We start from the raw sequence: 17,910 nt of genomic DNA on the forward strand, positions 1-17,910 counted from the left end.
AGCCCCTCCTCACCCTCCCCTCTCCACCCAGCCCCACCCCTCCCATTTTTAGATGCACGACGGACGGACGGACACAATAATCCCCTGTGCGCTGGTGGAACCAGGTGGTTCCTACCAGTAATACACGTGTACCCACGGTCGTGCTTTGGGATGGCAACTGTGACCAGACAAATCGCTTCACACACAGCAGTTTCATTTTTTTTCAGTAGAATTTTGTTTCAGTTTCATTTATTAGGTATAACTCTGTGAGCCATGCGGCTCTTGACTCGGGTGCAACCGCAACGAAACAAAAACATGAACAAGAAACATCTTAAAGTGACTACAAGCAAAAGAAAAATCCTGGAAAAAACAGCAAAGCCTTTCACAAAAAAACACCGAATATCAACGCTGTGCAAAAATCCCAGTGAGATGCAAGTCAAACAATAACAACCATAAGACAATGTAGATTAAAGTTATCAGGCCAACTCTGTACTACAACAAACAAACATGGCCAGACCAAACCGTCCTCAAAATCACCAAAATAAAGCCACAAAACAATGTAACAGTGATCATATGAACTGTGATTAAAATCCAACAACAAACGATATACATAACATGTACGACCAAACCCCGCAGCCACAGCTGGCTACATGAGTCACTCCACAACAGCAGGAGCATCAGTAGCAGAATCCAAATTTCGCAATACACCTTTAAAGATCAGCACACCACAATCAAAACTCAAGATCATACTTTGCAGCGGTCATCCGGAATGATACATTTGATTTCGGGCCATGCTAAATAGCAGAGGCAAGAGCACAGCACTCGACTCGGCAGATATGGACGACTGGGAGCTTAAATATACGATGGAAAACGCAATTTTTCGAATATAGAATGTTGCGGTGAGCGTGTGCAGGTGAGTGAGCGAGTTTATCAGTGGAGTGCCTCTTGGAGAGAGCATGTCGCGTTAAGTACAGAGGGTGCTCTCTTGCCTCTGCGCACAATAGTACAAGCACATTACTGCGGAGGGAGCTGGTAGGAACGTTGGGTTGCTCGGGTCAATGGCCAGGGTCAACGGCGGCGTGGTGTATTCCGCAAATATGCCCGACTGTGAGGGCGGGCACAAGCCGGCGTGAGTAGGTTAAACGTTGAGTTTTATAAGGGCACCACGGGGTAACCAGCTTTTCCCAACCAGCCCCACCCCTCCCACCCTCCCCACCCAGCCCCTCCCCACCCTCTCCTCCCCACCTAACCCCTCCCCACCTTCCCCTTCCCACCCAGACGGACGGACACAATAATCCCCTGTGGGCTGGTGTAACCAGGAGGTTCCTACCAGTATTATACAATGGCTGAAGAATTGCGCCTGACCGCTGAGATTCTTCCATTTTAGAAAGAAACTTAAAAGCCTTTTTCCCTATATGTTTGATAAACTTAGATGCATTTTTTGTGTGCGTGTTTCTTTAAAATACATTTTACTGAACGGCTATCTGAGCCACTGTCGTACGGCCTCATATAAATGTAAAGAATGCCCACATAATTAACAAGCCGTCCCAACAACTTTACACGGCTAGGTTTATTCATTCTTAACGTTTTGTGTGCAGCATATTCCTGCTTGTTAGGGCCCGGCCACGGCCGTGAGTACCCTCATCAACCTCGGCGTCGTCGCCACTGCCCTCTTCGTCGCAGTCACCGCAACTTCTTGAGCTTGCGCATGGCCTCTGCGCGCACGGACAGGCTCTTTGCGCACGTGGCCAGGCCGATGAGGAGCAGGCCGACGAGCAGGGTGAGAAACGGCCAGAAAACGCAGTGGAACACGACCGCCCGGCTGTCGTCTCGATCCAGGATGACATCGTCTGGCCTGGGGAGGTGGGGAGGGAATCAGAATCTTTATTGAGAGACTGGAGGAATCCGATGCGTTGACGCTCTTTCTTCACAGGTGGGCCGGTCTGTAAGTGACAATTCCAACAGAGAGGGGAAGCGAGATGGAGAGATGAGTTTACGTGCACGAGCGGCATGGGTGGTAGCAGCACTGATCCGTGAGAATGGTGACGGCATTGGGAGACAATTAATGGATGACGATGGCTGTTGTATCGAAACGATGGCTGCTGGGCCACTCAAATGCTATCGGAAAATTAATGGGTTTCCATAGCCGACAAGACTAATCTTGCCTGCAGATAATGTCCACAATTATTTTCCACAGTCTCCGCTTACTTCCCAATCTCTCTACAGGAATAGGATGAGTCTTGCTTTCCAGAGTCTCCATAGAACATGGCTCACGGTGGGCATGGGAGGCAAAATAAGCGCCACGTGTCAGCGTGGAAACGCGCTTCGTACCGCAAGTGCGGACGGCGTGCGTCCCGGTGTTCCGAGCTCGAGATGCTGATGATCACGAATTAACTCATTAATACCGGGAGGAAGGATGGGGGCGGGGTGCGGGTGGGGGATTTGCAGGTTATCATCATCCTCACCTGAGCTGCCCGTCGAAGTAGCAGGGGAAGGAAGCGGAGAGCTCCAGACTGCGCCGCCAGCGCGCCGCCCAGCCGCTCACGTTGCGCGCGTTCTCGGAGGGGTCCCGGTGGCACGAAGGCGGCACGTAGGAGCACTGCGGGGCGCCGCCAAGAGAGGGATCCCGACGAGGAGGAGGAGGGGGCAGGGAGAGGAGGCATCGTGCCGTGTGCGTTATCTCTCTCGGTGTGGGGAGCGGGAGGGTTAGCGAAGGGTAGCGCGCTGCGTTCCCTAAAACCGCCGGCCCCGATTTTTTTATTCCACCGGTGACGATTTACTTAACCGGTTATTGGCCTCCCCTAGGTCGAGTCCGCCTCAAATGAGTACGTGGTGCGATATGTAAAAATTTCCACGAGGGAGACAAAGGCGGCCGGGCGTGGTGCAGGCCACCCACCCCCTCGTGTGCTGTTCCGGTCTTCATCGGTGCTCGTTAATAACACTTTCCCCCTACAGTGTTTCCGTGTGTGTCTTTGTCTCAGTGTCTGCGTGTTTGTTCATCTCTGTGACTGTGTTTCTATATCTGTGTAAGTCTCTGTATCGTTACCGTGTGTGTCTCTATCACTGGGTGTATCACCATGGATGTGTCTGTCTCTGTGTATCTCTGTGTCTATGTACATGTGTGTGTTACTGTCTGCGTCTCTGTGATGCCGTGTATCTGTGTCTCAGTTTGTCTCCTTGTATTTAGTTATCTTCCTTCATCTGTTTGTCTGTGTCCATGTGTCTGGGTCCTTATGTCTGTTTCTCCTTAACTTTATCTCAGTCTGTGTCTTTCTGTGTCTCTATGTCTCCCTGTATATGTGTCTGTAGTCTCTGTCTCCCTACAGTGTATTTGTCTCTGTCTGGATGTATCTATCTGTTTAGCTTTTGTTTATCCGTGTGTATGTCTATATATCTCCCGTGTTGCTGTGTTTGTCTATCGTCTAGGTAACAGTTGTTTCATTCTGTCTTGTCCCCCCTTCTCTGTCACCACACTTTAAATAAGGCAACTTGTCTACCCACCTACCATGTATCCGCCCATCTACTTCTAAAATAACCCACCTACCTATCTACCCAGTCACCCACTCACGTCTTCAACCCACCAACAAACCTGTCCACCCATCCATCCATCCACCTGTCCACACACCTATCCATCCGCCTACCTGCCCTAGTCACCTATCCACCATACCCGTCCAACGACCCACCCATTCGCCCACCTCTCCACCCACTCATCACCCACCCACCCACCCACCTTGTCCACCGGCACGCACCCTGGGGTTGAGCGAGAGCTGCAGCAGGTCCTGGTGGAGCAGCGCGACCCTGCCAGAGGAGTGCGCGAGGCGCGCGAACACGCGCACGCACGGGTAGCGGGAGTCGCCGCGACACGCGGGGCCGCACGAGAAGGCGCACGGCTCCCCGGCGGGTCCCGAAGCGCCGCCGTCCCCGGCGTCCACCCTCGTCACGGAGCAGTTGTCCTCCCGGGTGCGGGCGCGCAGCTGCAGCGCGGGGCGCATCCAGCACAAGGCGAGCGTGGAGAAGGAGGCGAAGGCGAAGAGGACGAGGACCACGCCGAGGCGGATGGCGCGGTCCTCGCCCTCCGACGCGAACGTGGGGGCGCCGCGCGCGTGTCGCCCCATCGGCCGAGGAATTGACTGGCGGTGATGGTGGTCGAAGGTTGGGTTCGGAAGTCGGTTGTTCTAATTCGGCCGATAGATCGTTCGGTCACAGTACTCGATTACCTGTGTGATCAGTCAACCGCGCGTTCGTTCGCTCAGTCGCCGATTCGTTCGCGCACTCACTCGCCCGGCACTCTCCCGCCCACCTGATTCACTCGACCACTCACTATCGCACCCACTCACCCACCTACTCAATCGTCGACTCGATCAACCTACTTACTCGACCACCGACTCACTCAGCCACGTGCTCATTTACTCACAGACCGTAATCATAACCTCACTCACTTGGCCACTCATTCGTTCATGCATTCACCTGCTCACGCATCTACTCAGTCACTCGCTCACTCGACCAGTGCACCACTCACGTCCATCCACTCGCCTAGTCACCAAACTAATACTCAGCATTGAGAACAAATTTCCCCAAAAGTGACAATGCTCAACCTAAACATGTAAACGTTGTGAATGAATGAGCGATAAATATAAACCAACAAAGCATTTGGTAAAATATTACATAAATGCCCTTAGCCGAGATGCCAGGCAGAGCTCACGAATTATGCCAACTGGAGATTTAGACCATGCTGGCTGATGCTGTTAAGAGATTTGTTGGGAGATTGCAGCGATTATGATTTCGTGTTGGAGATTTAATGCATTCGAGGGTTGATTTAAATGCTTCCTGATCTGCCATAAGGAGAGTGAGTGGGACAACCATTTATTTGTATATTTCTACTACTAGATTTTGTAGCAATAGATTAACCCTGACACGTGCTCACGTTTAAAAAAATCAGCTTGCTTCATGTTACCAGAAAAATGTATAGATATCTAAAGTGCGTGCAGAAATAATGTGAAAAGTCCAGAAATATCTCGAGCAAAATCATAGCCCAGTAAATCCATAAGGATCTGTAAAACGAAACCCGTACTTACCAATCAAAGGTGGCTCTTAGTGCCTTCCAAATGTCTCTACAGCTCAAGCATCAAACGCGGAGAGGAGAGCGACTTTATGGTGATGATGAAGCGACGTGAGCTGTGACCTCTGAGTGATTTGAGGGGTGAGACAAAGAGTTCTTAAAGGGCGGAGTGAAAGCCCGTGGACAGCAATGATAATGGACTTCGTACAATCCACTCCACGGAGAGCACGTAGAAATATAATTGTGGCTTAATGGAGAATTTGGCGTGGATTGATCTTGGTGGTGTAAGGTTTATGTAATGCGGTTGGTGGACTTCGTTGGTTGGTGTTGTAGGGTTCATATTGTGGTTATAGGCTTGGCTCCTACTTGGCGGTTTATGTTTTTCAGTTGATGTAGTGTTAGCTGATACTTCGTCATTGATGTTATGTGGTTGGTGCTATAGGATTGGTTACACTCCTGAGACCCCGAATATTGCAATGTTACCGAAATTTATTTGAGAAAACACATTGCATTTTTAAAATTCTTATTTAAGATTGAAAATTTGGGGTCGCCCTACCCTTTGGGAAGCTTCTAGATCCGCCTATGGTTATTTCGGCGTGGTTTGTGCTCGAAGATGGGTTTTGCATAGGCGTCATTGCCATGACGCCACGGTGGCGAGATGTTGACTACTTCGCCTGGTATACAGGAGGTTGTGGGTTCGATCTCGACCCTGACGGCTGTATATTTGGATTTTGCATGTTCTTCCTGTAGTCGTGTGGATTTTTCTCTGGGTCCTTCGATTTTTCCCTCCACATTTAGAATCAACATCGTGCGTTAAGAGTATTTGGCTGCTATCCATCTCCACGTGATAAGCCACCTTCGTTCGGTTCTCCTTTGTGGCCAGGTCGACTTCTGAAAAAAACTATTTAGCTCAGTGGGATTTACCTGGTAAAAAAAATATATTTTTTGTTTAGTTTTTACTTAGTGGCGAATGGTGGGTGTTTTTGTTTTGCGTGGTGGGTGGACCCTGGGGAGGTTTGTGCTACTTGGTCGGCCAGCCTGGGAATTGAGCGGCAGGATTACAGCATCAGCCAAATATCTCAGAATAGCCATGATCCGCGTGATGCCTGGCCCAAAACGAAGGGATTAATTCCAAAGCCACATTCTGGCTCACCTCACATCCTTGAGCCGGATTAATACCGAGGGGGACACAGGCATAGAAATATACACACAGACATGTTATCTATCCAACACACATGTACATAACATGTACTGAGACGCACCAACTCTCATACAACAACAGCCGTCATTCGCCACGAAGTGATGGTGACCTCACCACGGCGCCTGTGCCAGGTCAGGTGCACTTTGAGGTCACGTGAAGTGTCGAAGGCTCACTGACAGGAGGTCACGGGACAGACTCAGGTGCCATAGGTTGACTGACTGAGATGACTGGCAGATGCACCACTTGTGTTCCCTACTGTGTCACCTCGCATTTAATCCAACCCGCGCTCTGCTCGTTATTGTGAGCGTCGCTACTCTGCCCTCCACTGTTGTTGGAGGGCGACTGCCTCTAACTGACTATTAGCGTCCCTCAAGAGGTTCCTCCATAGAGGCCGATCTTGAGACCGCTAGTACCAGTCGTCAACAAGTCCACCGAGCTCCACATCCCCCTTTTCCGCATCAGTCCACCTTTTTTCAGTTCGTGTCGTGCCCGTTTAGCCCAATTAATCCAGCCAAACTGCTTGGGCATGCGGTGGCTGGCCATGCGAGCTACATTACCCAGCCAACACAGCCTGGCCTGCCGGAGGAGCTCATCGATGGGATTTTGTCTAGATTTTTCAAGGATTTGTGAGTTCCTCACACAATCCAGGCAGGCCAGCCGAAATATTTTTAACCGGTGAAGATGTCCCTTTAGGTGGGTCCACGTTGCGCAAGCATACGGAAGGGAGGGCATGACCGTGGCCGAGAAGACCCATAGCTTCGTGTGGAGCGACAGACCAGGTAGCTTCCACACACCAGAAACAGCTTTCTTTTTAGCCTAGTCTCAAAATGGTGTTAGACCAGAGGACACCAAAAGAAAACTGTCTCTGGTGTGGCCCAATCAGTTTCAAAGACAATGCATATATTATCGGAGTAAGTTTTTTGTTTGCATTCTGACCACAAGTATTATGGTTACTGCAGACATGATTCCTTTCTAAAAGGTTTCAGTTTGGCGTTTTAACATCTTAACACCTGTTTTGTTGCCAGAAAAAAGGGGAAACCCTATTCTCATATTTTTGTACTGGCAAAGGAGGTCCCATGATGATTCAGTGTCTCATCAACAGTAAGGATTGCTCGAACCAACAATGTTGGGTGGATCAACCGCCAGATGCGGGGAAATGTCACCAACAAAAGAAATAAATCCCCTCGCCTCTTCGCCATCTGTCTGTAAACCTCTCCCCACGTGACTACGTTGCCCCCGGGTTTGGGTATCCACGTGTTTCTCACGCCCTCCAGTGGCTGCCTCACGCAAATGTCCCCTCCTCAACGTCTGCCGGAGTTTCTCGTCAATCGTTGTTGTTTTTTAACCTTGCTTGACACGTGAAGATGTATATAACAAGACATTGCTTTGTTTAGAGATATGTGTAGAAGACGCGTCATGGGAATGTGGAATTCACCACTGGATTAATAGAGATGAGTGTAGTCTCTTTTTAAGGGAGACCTGCTGTCCTATGGTTTTACAATGAGTAGTGATTGGAGTTTGGGAGAAATAGCGGTGGGTTTATTTACGCGTTATGTTTGGCACCGTCATATAAATGTGTAATTTCCACCATATTGGAGTAGAGAAGTCGACAAAGGTTGTTTTAGTCAGAAGCAGACTTGCTCTTTCCATAGGAATGTGGATTTTCAATGAGCCAATTTTACTTGTGGCCTGGTCGCTTCGTAAAACGAGCTATGTAGCTCGGCGGGCCTTATCTGGTACAAATAAAAAAAATAGCAGTAACAGTAGTACTTTATATCCCCTCCCACCACTACTTTCTCGCTAACGTATCTTGTGGGGTTGCCCCCCAATCCCCGATCTCCTTGTGCACTCATTTCTTGAGTTATTTACCAAAGGCTTGGTTCCGTGTATTTATAACTTTTTTTTGTGCTCAATTTGTTGTCCGTTCCCCCGCACTTCCGATTAGCACGATTGGCTACGTACGGTGTGCAAGAAGTTCAACAAACAAACAAAAACATTTCCCATTATCTGGTGTAGGAATGATGCCTCTAACTCGGGGTGTACTGAGTTGGTCGTGTCATGGTTGTGTCATGTCCACCAAGTGTTGTTGAGAGACAGGGGTGGTGAGTTAAGGATGTTACTGGTGGCGTGGGGTGGGTTAAAGTGACCAGCGTTGAAAAGTAGGCCAAATACCCTCTATGAGTCTATGGGGGGAGGACGGCTCTCTACACTTTAGAGCAGTGGTTCACAATTGGGAGTACGTGGATCCCTGGGGGTGACGTGAGATGATTTATAAATGTGCGAATTTATATCATACACGAGGGCCTTTGGGTGAACAATCATGTACGAATTTGCCAATATAAAACAACTACGATCATTTTTTTTAATCCGTATGGTAACCTAGAACAATATAAAATATATGTTTAGACTCATTGATCATTAACAAGGTGGTTTCCACCTTGTTAATGATCATTAACAAAGTGTAACAAGCGAGCAGGAACAGATGACGGCACGCATCCAAAACGTCCATTGATTTAGTTTTATTCGCTTTCAGTTACCAGCTAGTGAGCATACCTCACAAAATGGGCATTTGGTTAAACTATTGATGCTCATTATTCATAAGTTTGTTTCTCAGAACCATGTTGGGTCGGGCAAGGGGGGTTACGATTCGGTTGAAACAAAATTCAACAATTAGCCAAACAAGGTTGTAGCCAAAAAAAGTTGTTCGGCTACTTGTTCTGGCTACTTGTTCTCGTAGTAAAAAAATTAACCCGTAAAAACAAAGTTTTTCACTATAAATCCTTTATATGCGTGGCGGCTAGAGTCCTCTCGTCCTCTGGCTTGAGATGGCTGCCACCTATGGGTCAGATGATTGCCTGCCACCATTAAGCAATTGGTAATTAAATATAAAAAAAATTCCTAAAAAGTGTAAAGTTATGGAAATTTTTTTCACGAAAATAAATTGTCACGCACAACGAGTCTATGTGCAAAATGTCAGCTCGATTGGATCACGGGAAGTGGGTTAAAAAAACGACCGAAAGATTTGCACGGTCGTAAGCGCGCAAGCAAACAAGCAAGTGAACTTAATATAAAGGATTTAAAAAGAAGTTAAGCTACTTGTTCTAGTCGCCAAAAAAGTTGTTTGGCTACTTGTTCTGGCTACTATAAACAGTCTGCCTCAGCAGCAGACCACGCTTTCCCACCTGATGATGGACGCTTGTGTTGCGCCCGAAACGTCGTGATTTATTTTATTTTATACCTACGTGACTTTACCGAAAGAACCAAAGAGTATTGTTCTGGCTACTTGTTCTAGTAGCCAATAAAGTTGTTGAGCTACTTGTTCTGGCTACTTGTTCTAGTAGCCAAACTAACCTTGTTTGGAGTAGCCAAACTAACCTTGTTTGGCTACTAGAACAAGTCGCCTTGTTTGGCTACTAGAAGCTACTTCTTGTTCTAGTAGCCAAACAAGGTTAGTTTGGCTACTAGAACAAACATTGTAGTTTGGCTCTAGAACCACTGCTTTAGAGCTCCGTGAAATAGGGAGCTTCTTCCACCAAGCATTGTCGTGAGTGAGCACTTTCAGGGTCGCACCTTCTTCCCGTGAAGGTCTTGCCATGGGATTAGGGAATTTGCGTTACTTAGTGGGAGCGGAGCAGTGATGGTCTTGGTGAATAGTGGAGCACTGTTGCCTCGTCATGAAAGCGTGAAGTTGTGATGTTGCCACAACTTTTGGGGAAGGGAAGGAAACGATGGCTCGTCGCCTCTAAATCGGTCCGAACTCTCGTCTCACCCACCACACTGTTCAACCACCGCACCGCGGGCCACAACTCTTCCCCTTTCAGAATCAGAATCTGTATTCAGACTGGAGGAATCCGATGAGCTATGAAACTTTTTTTTTCTAACACTGACGTCCAGTCCTCTAAAGTAGTTGTCACGGATGCTTCTTCACTCGCACTACTCCACTATGAAATTCCCTCCCGGCATCGTCTCTCTCTCTCTCTCTTATTGTTTTGTTTGTTTCTTCTTCACAAGAAAGGTCGTCGGTGCTGTTTGTTGCTGGCCGCTCGGTGCCTTGCAAAACGAGATTTAAGTTTTAAAGCAACACACGAGGGGCGGGCTGGGCATTACCATGGCAACGCGGAAGGAAAAACCAAACGTCCAATCAGAGCTCTCCAACGCTTGCGCGTGACCCCCTCCTCCCCCCCCCACCCCTGCTTCCCCCCACCCCACCCCTCCTCCCCTCACCCCTCCTCCCCCCCACCCCTACTCCCCCCCCACCCCTCCTCCACCCCCCACCCCTCCTCCACCCACCTCCTCCCCCCCACCCCTCCTCCCCCCCCACCTTCCTCCCCCCCACCCCTCCTCCCCCCACGGGCTCGAAGTAACGAGGCCACTGATTGGTGGAGGCGCGCGATTGTATTTACCACATCGCATTGGCGCGGCGCGCCACACGTCAACGAACGCGGGTCGCTCATTGGCCGCGCGGGGCTCCCGTGACGCGGCGCCCCGCCCCCCACCTCAGCGGTGGCGTTTATCCGGTGTGGGAAATTCAGTTCCTCTCTGGTCGACGTGTCCCGAGTCCGAGCAAGCAACTCGCCATGGTGAGGGCAGGCGACGGCTTCCCTCCCCACAGCCTCTCAGAGGCGACAATCCGTCTCCAGTTGTCGTCTTTGTTGTTGTTGTTTAATGTCGAGTAACTTGCGTCAGTCGCGTGGCGTCGCGGCGAAGTCCACAACGCTTCGGGTTTGTGGTTGATGGGCGAGCGCGGGGTTTGCCTCGCTGAGCGCTGCTTAGGCCTCCACCCCCCATTCATTAACAACGCCAGTGGCGTGGAGAGGATGCGGATTTGATCAAACAAATCGGTCTTGGCTATCGTCGATTGCAACACTGTCGTCGACAATCCTGCAAGGACAACGACGAAGTGACTGCACACGCGTGGCCCTGACGCCAATGGAGGATGAGTGGCGCTGTGGTCGTTGAGTTTGGGGACGGGATCCCATCACAGGAACGTGGAAGTTGCTCGCTTCGTTTGCCAGGGAGGGAGGCAGTCGAGTTGCATGAGGAGACACGGGCATGGGCCATCGCATAGCGGAGGCTTGAATGCCTCGTTGCATTGGAGATTCTTCGTGTTTAATTTGTTACAGGGATATGTCTCATTACGAAGTCCTGCTTGATCCGGCCATGATAACGTGGAGGTGACCGTGTATTTGCTGAATGGAAACACTGAAGTGTTTATTGAGGATCGATTGGAATTGGCTGTAGCAACGTGGCATTTAATGTTCATTGTTGCAGCCAAGGACGTTTTTAATGAGGCGGTGGTTACAGTTTTAATTGGAGACAAGGAGCGACCGTGCCCCGGCACAATAGCGTGGAATATGGGAATTACTTCATGGATCAGGGAATTTCCTGTGGAGTGATTGGGATTGACGACTCTTGTGTTCGATTTGGGGTCAAAGTGGCCGGGTCGTGCAGGAGTCCAGAGACGCTGATTGATCCGGCACCGCTGAGATCGTGGGTTCTGAATTCGGGTTTCTTCCGCCTCTTGACTAATTCGGGTTCTCAAATGACCGCGCAAAAAACCCACCTTAATTAAATGCAGTTTTTGCTCTTACTTTAGATACACTACCGTAGACGATTAATATATAAGTTTTGCTGTCAGAGCAGGTGGGTAAGTGTTGCTCGCTCCTGTGTGGACCAGAGGTTACTTGAAGGAATCTCACTCATAGTTCTGTAATGTCTCCTTCTGCGAGTCATTCTCTGGCATGAAAGGTGACACTGCTCTGCTGCAAGAGATCCGACTGTGTTCTTCATTCCATGACATGACGCCTATGAGACAATTCGGGATGCAATTGGGAAAACGAACAATTTATTGAAGGAGCTTCGTGAATTTTCAATGCCTCGCCTAATCGGTGTTCTAATATAGTATATTTAACTGGGTATGTATACGCAAGTCATTGAAAATGCGTGGTTCCACGTCTTTGGTGAAGGTGGCAGGCCTCATGTTATTAAAGACGGTGAAACACTGCATTTGGGATGTTTACAATGGTAATAATGAAAACAATTATTACACCATTTTGTACATTAAATATCTAATGATTCTTAAAATGTATTTGGACGGCAGGATAAGCACATCGAAGCATGTGCATAATTGTTTCCAATTGACATTTATTTTTAAAATACTATATTCTACAAATTTACACACCATAGTTTCACGTGCAAAGGAGGTCAAAAATCTAAATTATTTGCCATTAAAATCGTGCCCTCGAATTGTGACATCTCTGGTGAAATGCTAATTACCAATAATACGATTGCACAATAGCAACGCTGTAATATTAATTGATTACCAGTATTTGCCTTTGATAATCTCACTACATTAGCGCAATGTTACGTTTAATGCGCATCTCCCAATACCGTGACCCCTGCGTGTCCGTGTTGTGTGTTGTGATGCAGGAGCTGGAGTCGATGAGCCGCTACAGCAGCCCGGTGAATCCGGCTGTGTTCCCGCACCTCACCGTCGTGCTGCTCGCCATCGGCGTCTTCTTCACCGCGTGGTTCTTCGTGTATCCTTAACACTACCACCGTCAAGTTGATGACGCTTGAGCTGTTTTGTCGGCTTTTTGAGCGAGGAAAGGTGGAGTTTTGATCTTTGTCGTCGCTCTACCAAGCTTGAGCATACAATCAGGTTCAATCTTAAAATCACAAGTACTGGTGTTGTCACTGGAGTAAAGTTGGCTTGGGCAGAACACGTCGCTTGCTAGAAAGAGGGTCGATGAGATTAACGACGAAGTGGTAGCCAAAGGACGAAACGTGCCCTAAGTACATTCACCATAGAGATGGAGTGATGAAATCAGCGATGTGCAGGCACTAGACGGATTGTTACATTTCAGAACAGTGCGGGGGATGGGGAAGGCCCTGACCCGGCAGTCGATTGATCGTGGCTAATGATGGTATGCACCAGGAAAGTGCCGTTTCTCGTTGCTGCTTTGGGCCTTGACTGAAGATGCCTGTGGTGGAAACGATGGTGCAGATACGAGGTGACGTCCACCAAGTACACACGCGACATCTACAAGGAGCTTCTCATCTCGCTGGTGGCGTCGCTGTTCATGGGCTTTGGGGTCCTCTTCCTGCTACTCTGGGTCGGGATCTACGTGTAGCTGGGGAGGACGATGACGGCGGCGCTTGGTACGCGGTGCAGTGATACTGCCGGAACGTTGAATCGCACCATTTTTGTTGAATCTTCCTTGAAACTTCTCTTGTGATAATTTCATATTCGATCATTTCATTTGTCTTGTTGCCTCTTGAACTAATTATACGGCAATACTGGGTTGGCGGTGCATAAGCGCAAATAACTCAACGCATTAAATAACACTGCCTTAAAAGGAAAAGTATGTGATAGGTGATGTTTTGGGCAATGCCTCTTTACAGCAGAGGCAGTGGATAAAAGTTGTCTGTTCTGTACTTTGCTGATTTCTGCTCTTGGTCGATAAATTATGTTCACACTGCTGTTTTATTCCTTTCAGGGTCGAGGGGAGATGGAAAGGGGTTTTCACTGCGATCTTGTGGACCGACTCAACCATTAATTTGTCACTTCATCACAAGGAATAAAATTTGTATATAAAAAAATATTTCTTTGACTTGTGCACCTTGCACTGTGGTCTGCTGCCTTACGAAGACCTCCCCATGTGCACCTCGCGTGGCATAACTATCATAGTGACATTCCCAGTGGTGGATGTTGCTGACGTCACATGAACACAGATTACAACCTCGCACCAGGCCAGTTGAACATACAACACGCTGTTTATTTTTGTTATTTTACAGTAAATACATAAGGAGTCTCATCAGGGGTGGGAATTGGCCATGAAGTTGCCGGAGAAGGCACCACTCCTGCAGGCCACTGCTCACAAAGGGATCGGCCGTGGCACCTGCGTTAAACGTCGTACAATCACCTCTCCATGCCCGTCCCCCACAGTGGCCGACCATGTTTTTAAACAGCTCATTAAGGGCCAGATTGACGTCTTAACAAAGTGACCAAAACCCTTCGCCATGGCACTTGGTCCCATTGTTGATGATGGAGACTTTGGGCATCTTCGCCAAAAAAACAGACAAAACGAGATATTCGCCGACGCGTGAATTGTGGCCCCTGAAAGCGTTTTAACATTTCCCCCGCAGCGGTGAAAATAACGAAGGTGCATCTGCCAAGCCGTTATTGAAGTTTAATCATTTTTTTGCATAGAGAAAGTGGCGATGCTTAAAAAATATATCCCGTATATATGATCTTGGTAGGACGTAGTTGTAAACCGAGACGCCGAAGTGAACCTCTCACTTGTGCGTGTCACCAGGTGTAGAGGTTTATCTTTTGTTAATGACTGCACTCCGCAATAAAGTGCATCATCGTATTAAGCGTTCCAGAGCTGATCGTATAAAGTATTCACGTTTTGTCATTGGCCTTTATATACTGTACAAAGGACACGGTTGTCCTGTCACGTTCATATATAACACGCTTTCATCAAGATTGTACGAGCCTCGTTCCAGTTTTCTACTTGGCTGACCACTATCAAATATAATTTCCAAAGAAAACAATTATAAAAAACGATTGCACCCGTCGCAAACTTCCTTCATGTGAATGAATGACCACTCACACTTGAGCACTCCATGGGTCTGTCTGGGGGGAGGGGGGTGGCTATCAACACAGCAGCTCTTCATGAAAAAACCATGTACCAATAATCTGAGCATCTTCACACAAGCTAACCCCAAGCACAGAGGGTCGTGGTTAGCTGCACACCAAGGCTTTCTCCTGGGTTGTTCACTGCAAATTTGAGTTTTCGGTTGTGATGCATCAAATAAGAATCTTAAATCATGGTCAGGCACAACATGGTGCTCTCGTGATAATCACTTCTGAGCGTGTTAAGTGTGTCAGGTTTGATGTCACTGTAGAGAGCTATAATGATGCACCTGACCACAACTTCTCTTGGTGGCAGCTGTGCAGCCAAGGTGTGCTTATTGGGCTGTTCCAACATGAGTTTCAATCTTCATTCGTGCAAACAAAAACTTAAGTGACTTTTACAAGTGCTTCAATGATGTAGCTTCAGCATCACCTGCTCATAAGATGTTTCCATGACAGCGTTCCCAAAAGCGCCTTAAAGTGTTGGACAGCCCAGAACACGGGTATTTTAAATAGTTATGTTTTTAATGTTTCAATCTGCTAGAAATAAAATAAACACTTTGGTCAGTTTTCCACCAATCAAAACCCCTCCACACCCACCAAACACCCTGCTTCACTGGAAATGAATTTCAAATATATTCATTTTCACTCTGCACGCCTCTCAAAAACAAAACCTTTAAATGGCCAATCGTACATTTTAATGCTGTTATATTCACGTTAAGTACCGGCAATCGCCCATTGGAGCGCTACTCCTTTGGTAAGCCTCGCTTCACTGGATGGCTAGCAGGGAGAAGGGGTTGTTCCCTGGGGCCTGGCTGAAGGGGTGTGGAAGGTGAGCGGAGGAGGTGGAGGGAGTCCTCGTGGCTGTCACAGCTCGTCCTTGAAGAAGCCCAGCTTGGCCACCGACATCTCCCTGCGCAGCTTCATCAACTCCCAGAACATCTGCTCGGCTGTGCGGGAGACACGGACAAGTTTCGGGGAGATACGAGGGATGGGGAGGGGGAGTGGGAATAGAGTTAAAGGGAAACGTGGGGAGATACGAGGAAAGGTGGGGAAAACATGGAAGAAGCAGAGCAAAGGAAGACACGGAGAATGCAGGGATGACCTGAGACATGGAGAGAAGCTGGAAGACCAAGGGAAACACGAAGGCATGGTCATATGGGAGATATTGACCTAGAATGAGACATTCAGGGAGACATGAAGATGCGTGGAGACGTGCTCTCTCCCACCTCATCTGGCTGAGAGGAGAAACGGCACTGTTTGACCTCGGAGCCCTGGCATCAGGCTGACCCACAGAACATGGTGACGCGTCATAGCTATTCATCTCCGCTCCCCCGACAAAACAAAAAAGAAGGCATGTGTTTTATTTAGGCCTGATCGGTGAGGTCAGGTTCCACCGGGAGTCGCCTAACCTGTTTGTGTGTGCGTGTTATGTTTACCTGTATTTGTCCGGGTATGTATGTAGATCTTTCTGGACGTGTCACTATGAAGGTGTGTGTGGAAGTGCGGCTGTGTATGGAAAGTGTGCATCTATGTGGGTGTGTCTGTGTAGATGTGGGAAGGTGACTGTGTGTGGATGTGGGTAAAGTGGAGCTGTGTGTTATATGGGTGGTTCATCTCCCAGTCACCCGAGTCAGTTAACCAATAACACATTTGGTTTTGTCCTATGATCTGCCAGCGAGGTTTTCCACTTCACGTGGCACTTCACAGCCTGGTAAAATTTCTGCGGTGATGTCACAGCCACTTAGTGGTGAATGGCAGCTTTTCATGTTGGTCTTTTAAGGGTGTGCATCTGCAAGTTTTTCGTGTGCGACTCCTGCTCGATACCGGCCAGAGTGTGCGCACCAACAGAACAACAGTATCCGGTTACTGAGTTCAAAGTTCATAGAGCACAATCGCTCACCATCCTGCTTGACAAGCCCCTGCTGGATGTAGCGGATGTAGGTGAAAAAATTGCAGACGGCCGTTATCTGAAACAATAAAATGATGTGACACATTCAGCACGCTGTCTACTGCTAGCATCAGTCACACGTGGAAGGCAGTATAGGTGCAGGAACAGGTAGGAGGGTGAGTGGCTCATGGGTAGGGGGCAAGACGGGTGAAAGGGTGAACAGATAGGTCGGTGGGTGTGAATTAGCATGAAGGCTAGATTTGTTGACCATTTGATTTGTTGGTGTTAATACATTTGTCAGAGGTAGGCAAGCGAGTTCGTGATTGGGGGTGTTAATAGTGGGTAAATTAGTGAGTGGATGCATTGGCTGGGTGTGAACACATGGGCCAGTGGGTAGGTGAGCAGGCTTGTGAGTGGATGTGTCGGCTGGATGTGTGTTGTGTTTGGGTGAGTATGTGGACGAGTGGATTTGTCAGCTGCAAATGAACACTCGGGTCAGGGGTTAGGTGAGTGAGTTTGCAAGTGACTGGATGTGTCGGCTGGGGTCCTTTAGCAGTGAATAGTTAAGTAGTTAAGCGAGTCCTTTGTTGGCCACGCGAGTGAACACAACTCATCGGCTAGGCCGCTCGCGCGGATGGAGAACGTGGGCGAGGTGCGTGCGCGTACCCGCGCGCGGCACGATGGCGACACGTAGTAGTAGTGGCTGCTCGCCTCTCCCAGCTTCACGCGGTGACGGCAGGACCGCGACTGCCCGCTCAGCGCGCACTTCCTGCGTCCACATGCAGCGTCACGCATCTTAGCACAAGCCACTGGTGGCACCGCCGCAACCCTTGCCCCCCCTCGTCCCCGCTCCCCCCCGGCCGCTCAACCACCGCATTTCCACCACGATAATGCGACGACATGTCGGCGGACACGTCCGTGAGCAGCGTTTGGGATGTCGATCGCAGGGACAGTGTTAGAGGGTTAATTAGAAAGTGGATCGATGCACAGAAAGTTATCAGCATTGTCTGTCAAGGGAAGGTTATCACACGCACGCACGTATACAAATGCACGCATGTCACGGCACACGAGAAGCGGAGGCATTCCGGCTAATGGGGTTACGGAGAAGTGATGGGGCTTGGAGTTCCATAATTGCTGAG

The 17,910-nt window shown here is 48.8% G+C and overlaps 3 protein-coding genes across 5 annotated transcripts in view; 1 reads left to right on the forward strand and 2 right to left on the reverse strand.

Annotated features, from left to right (window-relative positions):
• Window positions 1-1,254: 1,254 nt before the first annotated feature.
• On the reverse strand, window positions 1,255-4,094 carry LOC144718579 (calcium-activated potassium channel subunit beta-4-like). Its single transcript, XM_078593952.1, has 3 exons — window positions 3,729-4,094; window positions 2,445-2,578; window positions 1,255-1,834 (listed from the first exon to the last, which is right to left on the reverse strand). The coding sequence occupies exons 1-3, from the start codon at window positions 4,092-4,094 to the stop codon at window positions 1,663-1,665; spliced, it is 672 nt and encodes a 223-aa protein (XP_078450078.1). The 3' UTR covers window positions 1,255-1,662.
• Window positions 4,095-10,643: 6,549 nt separating this feature from the next.
• Window positions 10,644-14,614, forward strand: TMEM258 (transmembrane protein 258). Its single transcript, XM_078594703.1, has 4 exons — window positions 10,644-10,819; window positions 12,669-12,778; window positions 13,246-13,400; window positions 13,739-14,614. The coding sequence occupies exons 1-3, from the start codon at window positions 10,817-10,819 to the stop codon at window positions 13,370-13,372; spliced, it is 240 nt and encodes a 79-aa protein (XP_078450829.1). The 5' UTR covers window positions 10,644-10,816; the 3' UTR covers window positions 13,373-13,400; window positions 13,739-14,614.
• Window positions 13,997-17,910, reverse strand: part of LOC144718995 (guanine nucleotide exchange factor for Rab-3A-like) — a 28,397-nt gene continuing 24,483 nt past the window's right edge. For all 3 annotated transcript variants that reach the window (XM_078594701.1, XM_078594700.1, XM_078594702.1), the window contains 3 exons: window positions 17,438-17,540; window positions 16,784-16,850; window positions 13,997-15,830 (listed from right to left, as the gene is read on the reverse strand). In XM_078594701.1, the coding sequence (XP_078450827.1) occupies window positions 15,748-15,830; window positions 16,784-16,850; window positions 17,438-17,540 (253 nt within the window). In that variant the 3' untranslated portion in view covers window positions 13,997-15,747. The remainder of the gene's footprint in view (window positions 15,831-16,783; window positions 16,851-17,437; window positions 17,541-17,910) is intronic.

Source organism: Lampetra planeri, chromosome 5, assembly GCF_965212315.1.
Source record: "Lampetra planeri chromosome 5, kcLamPlan1.2.h2, whole genome shotgun sequence".
Lineage (NCBI taxonomy): Eukaryota > Metazoa > Chordata > Hyperoartia > Petromyzontiformes > Petromyzontidae > Lampetra > Lampetra planeri.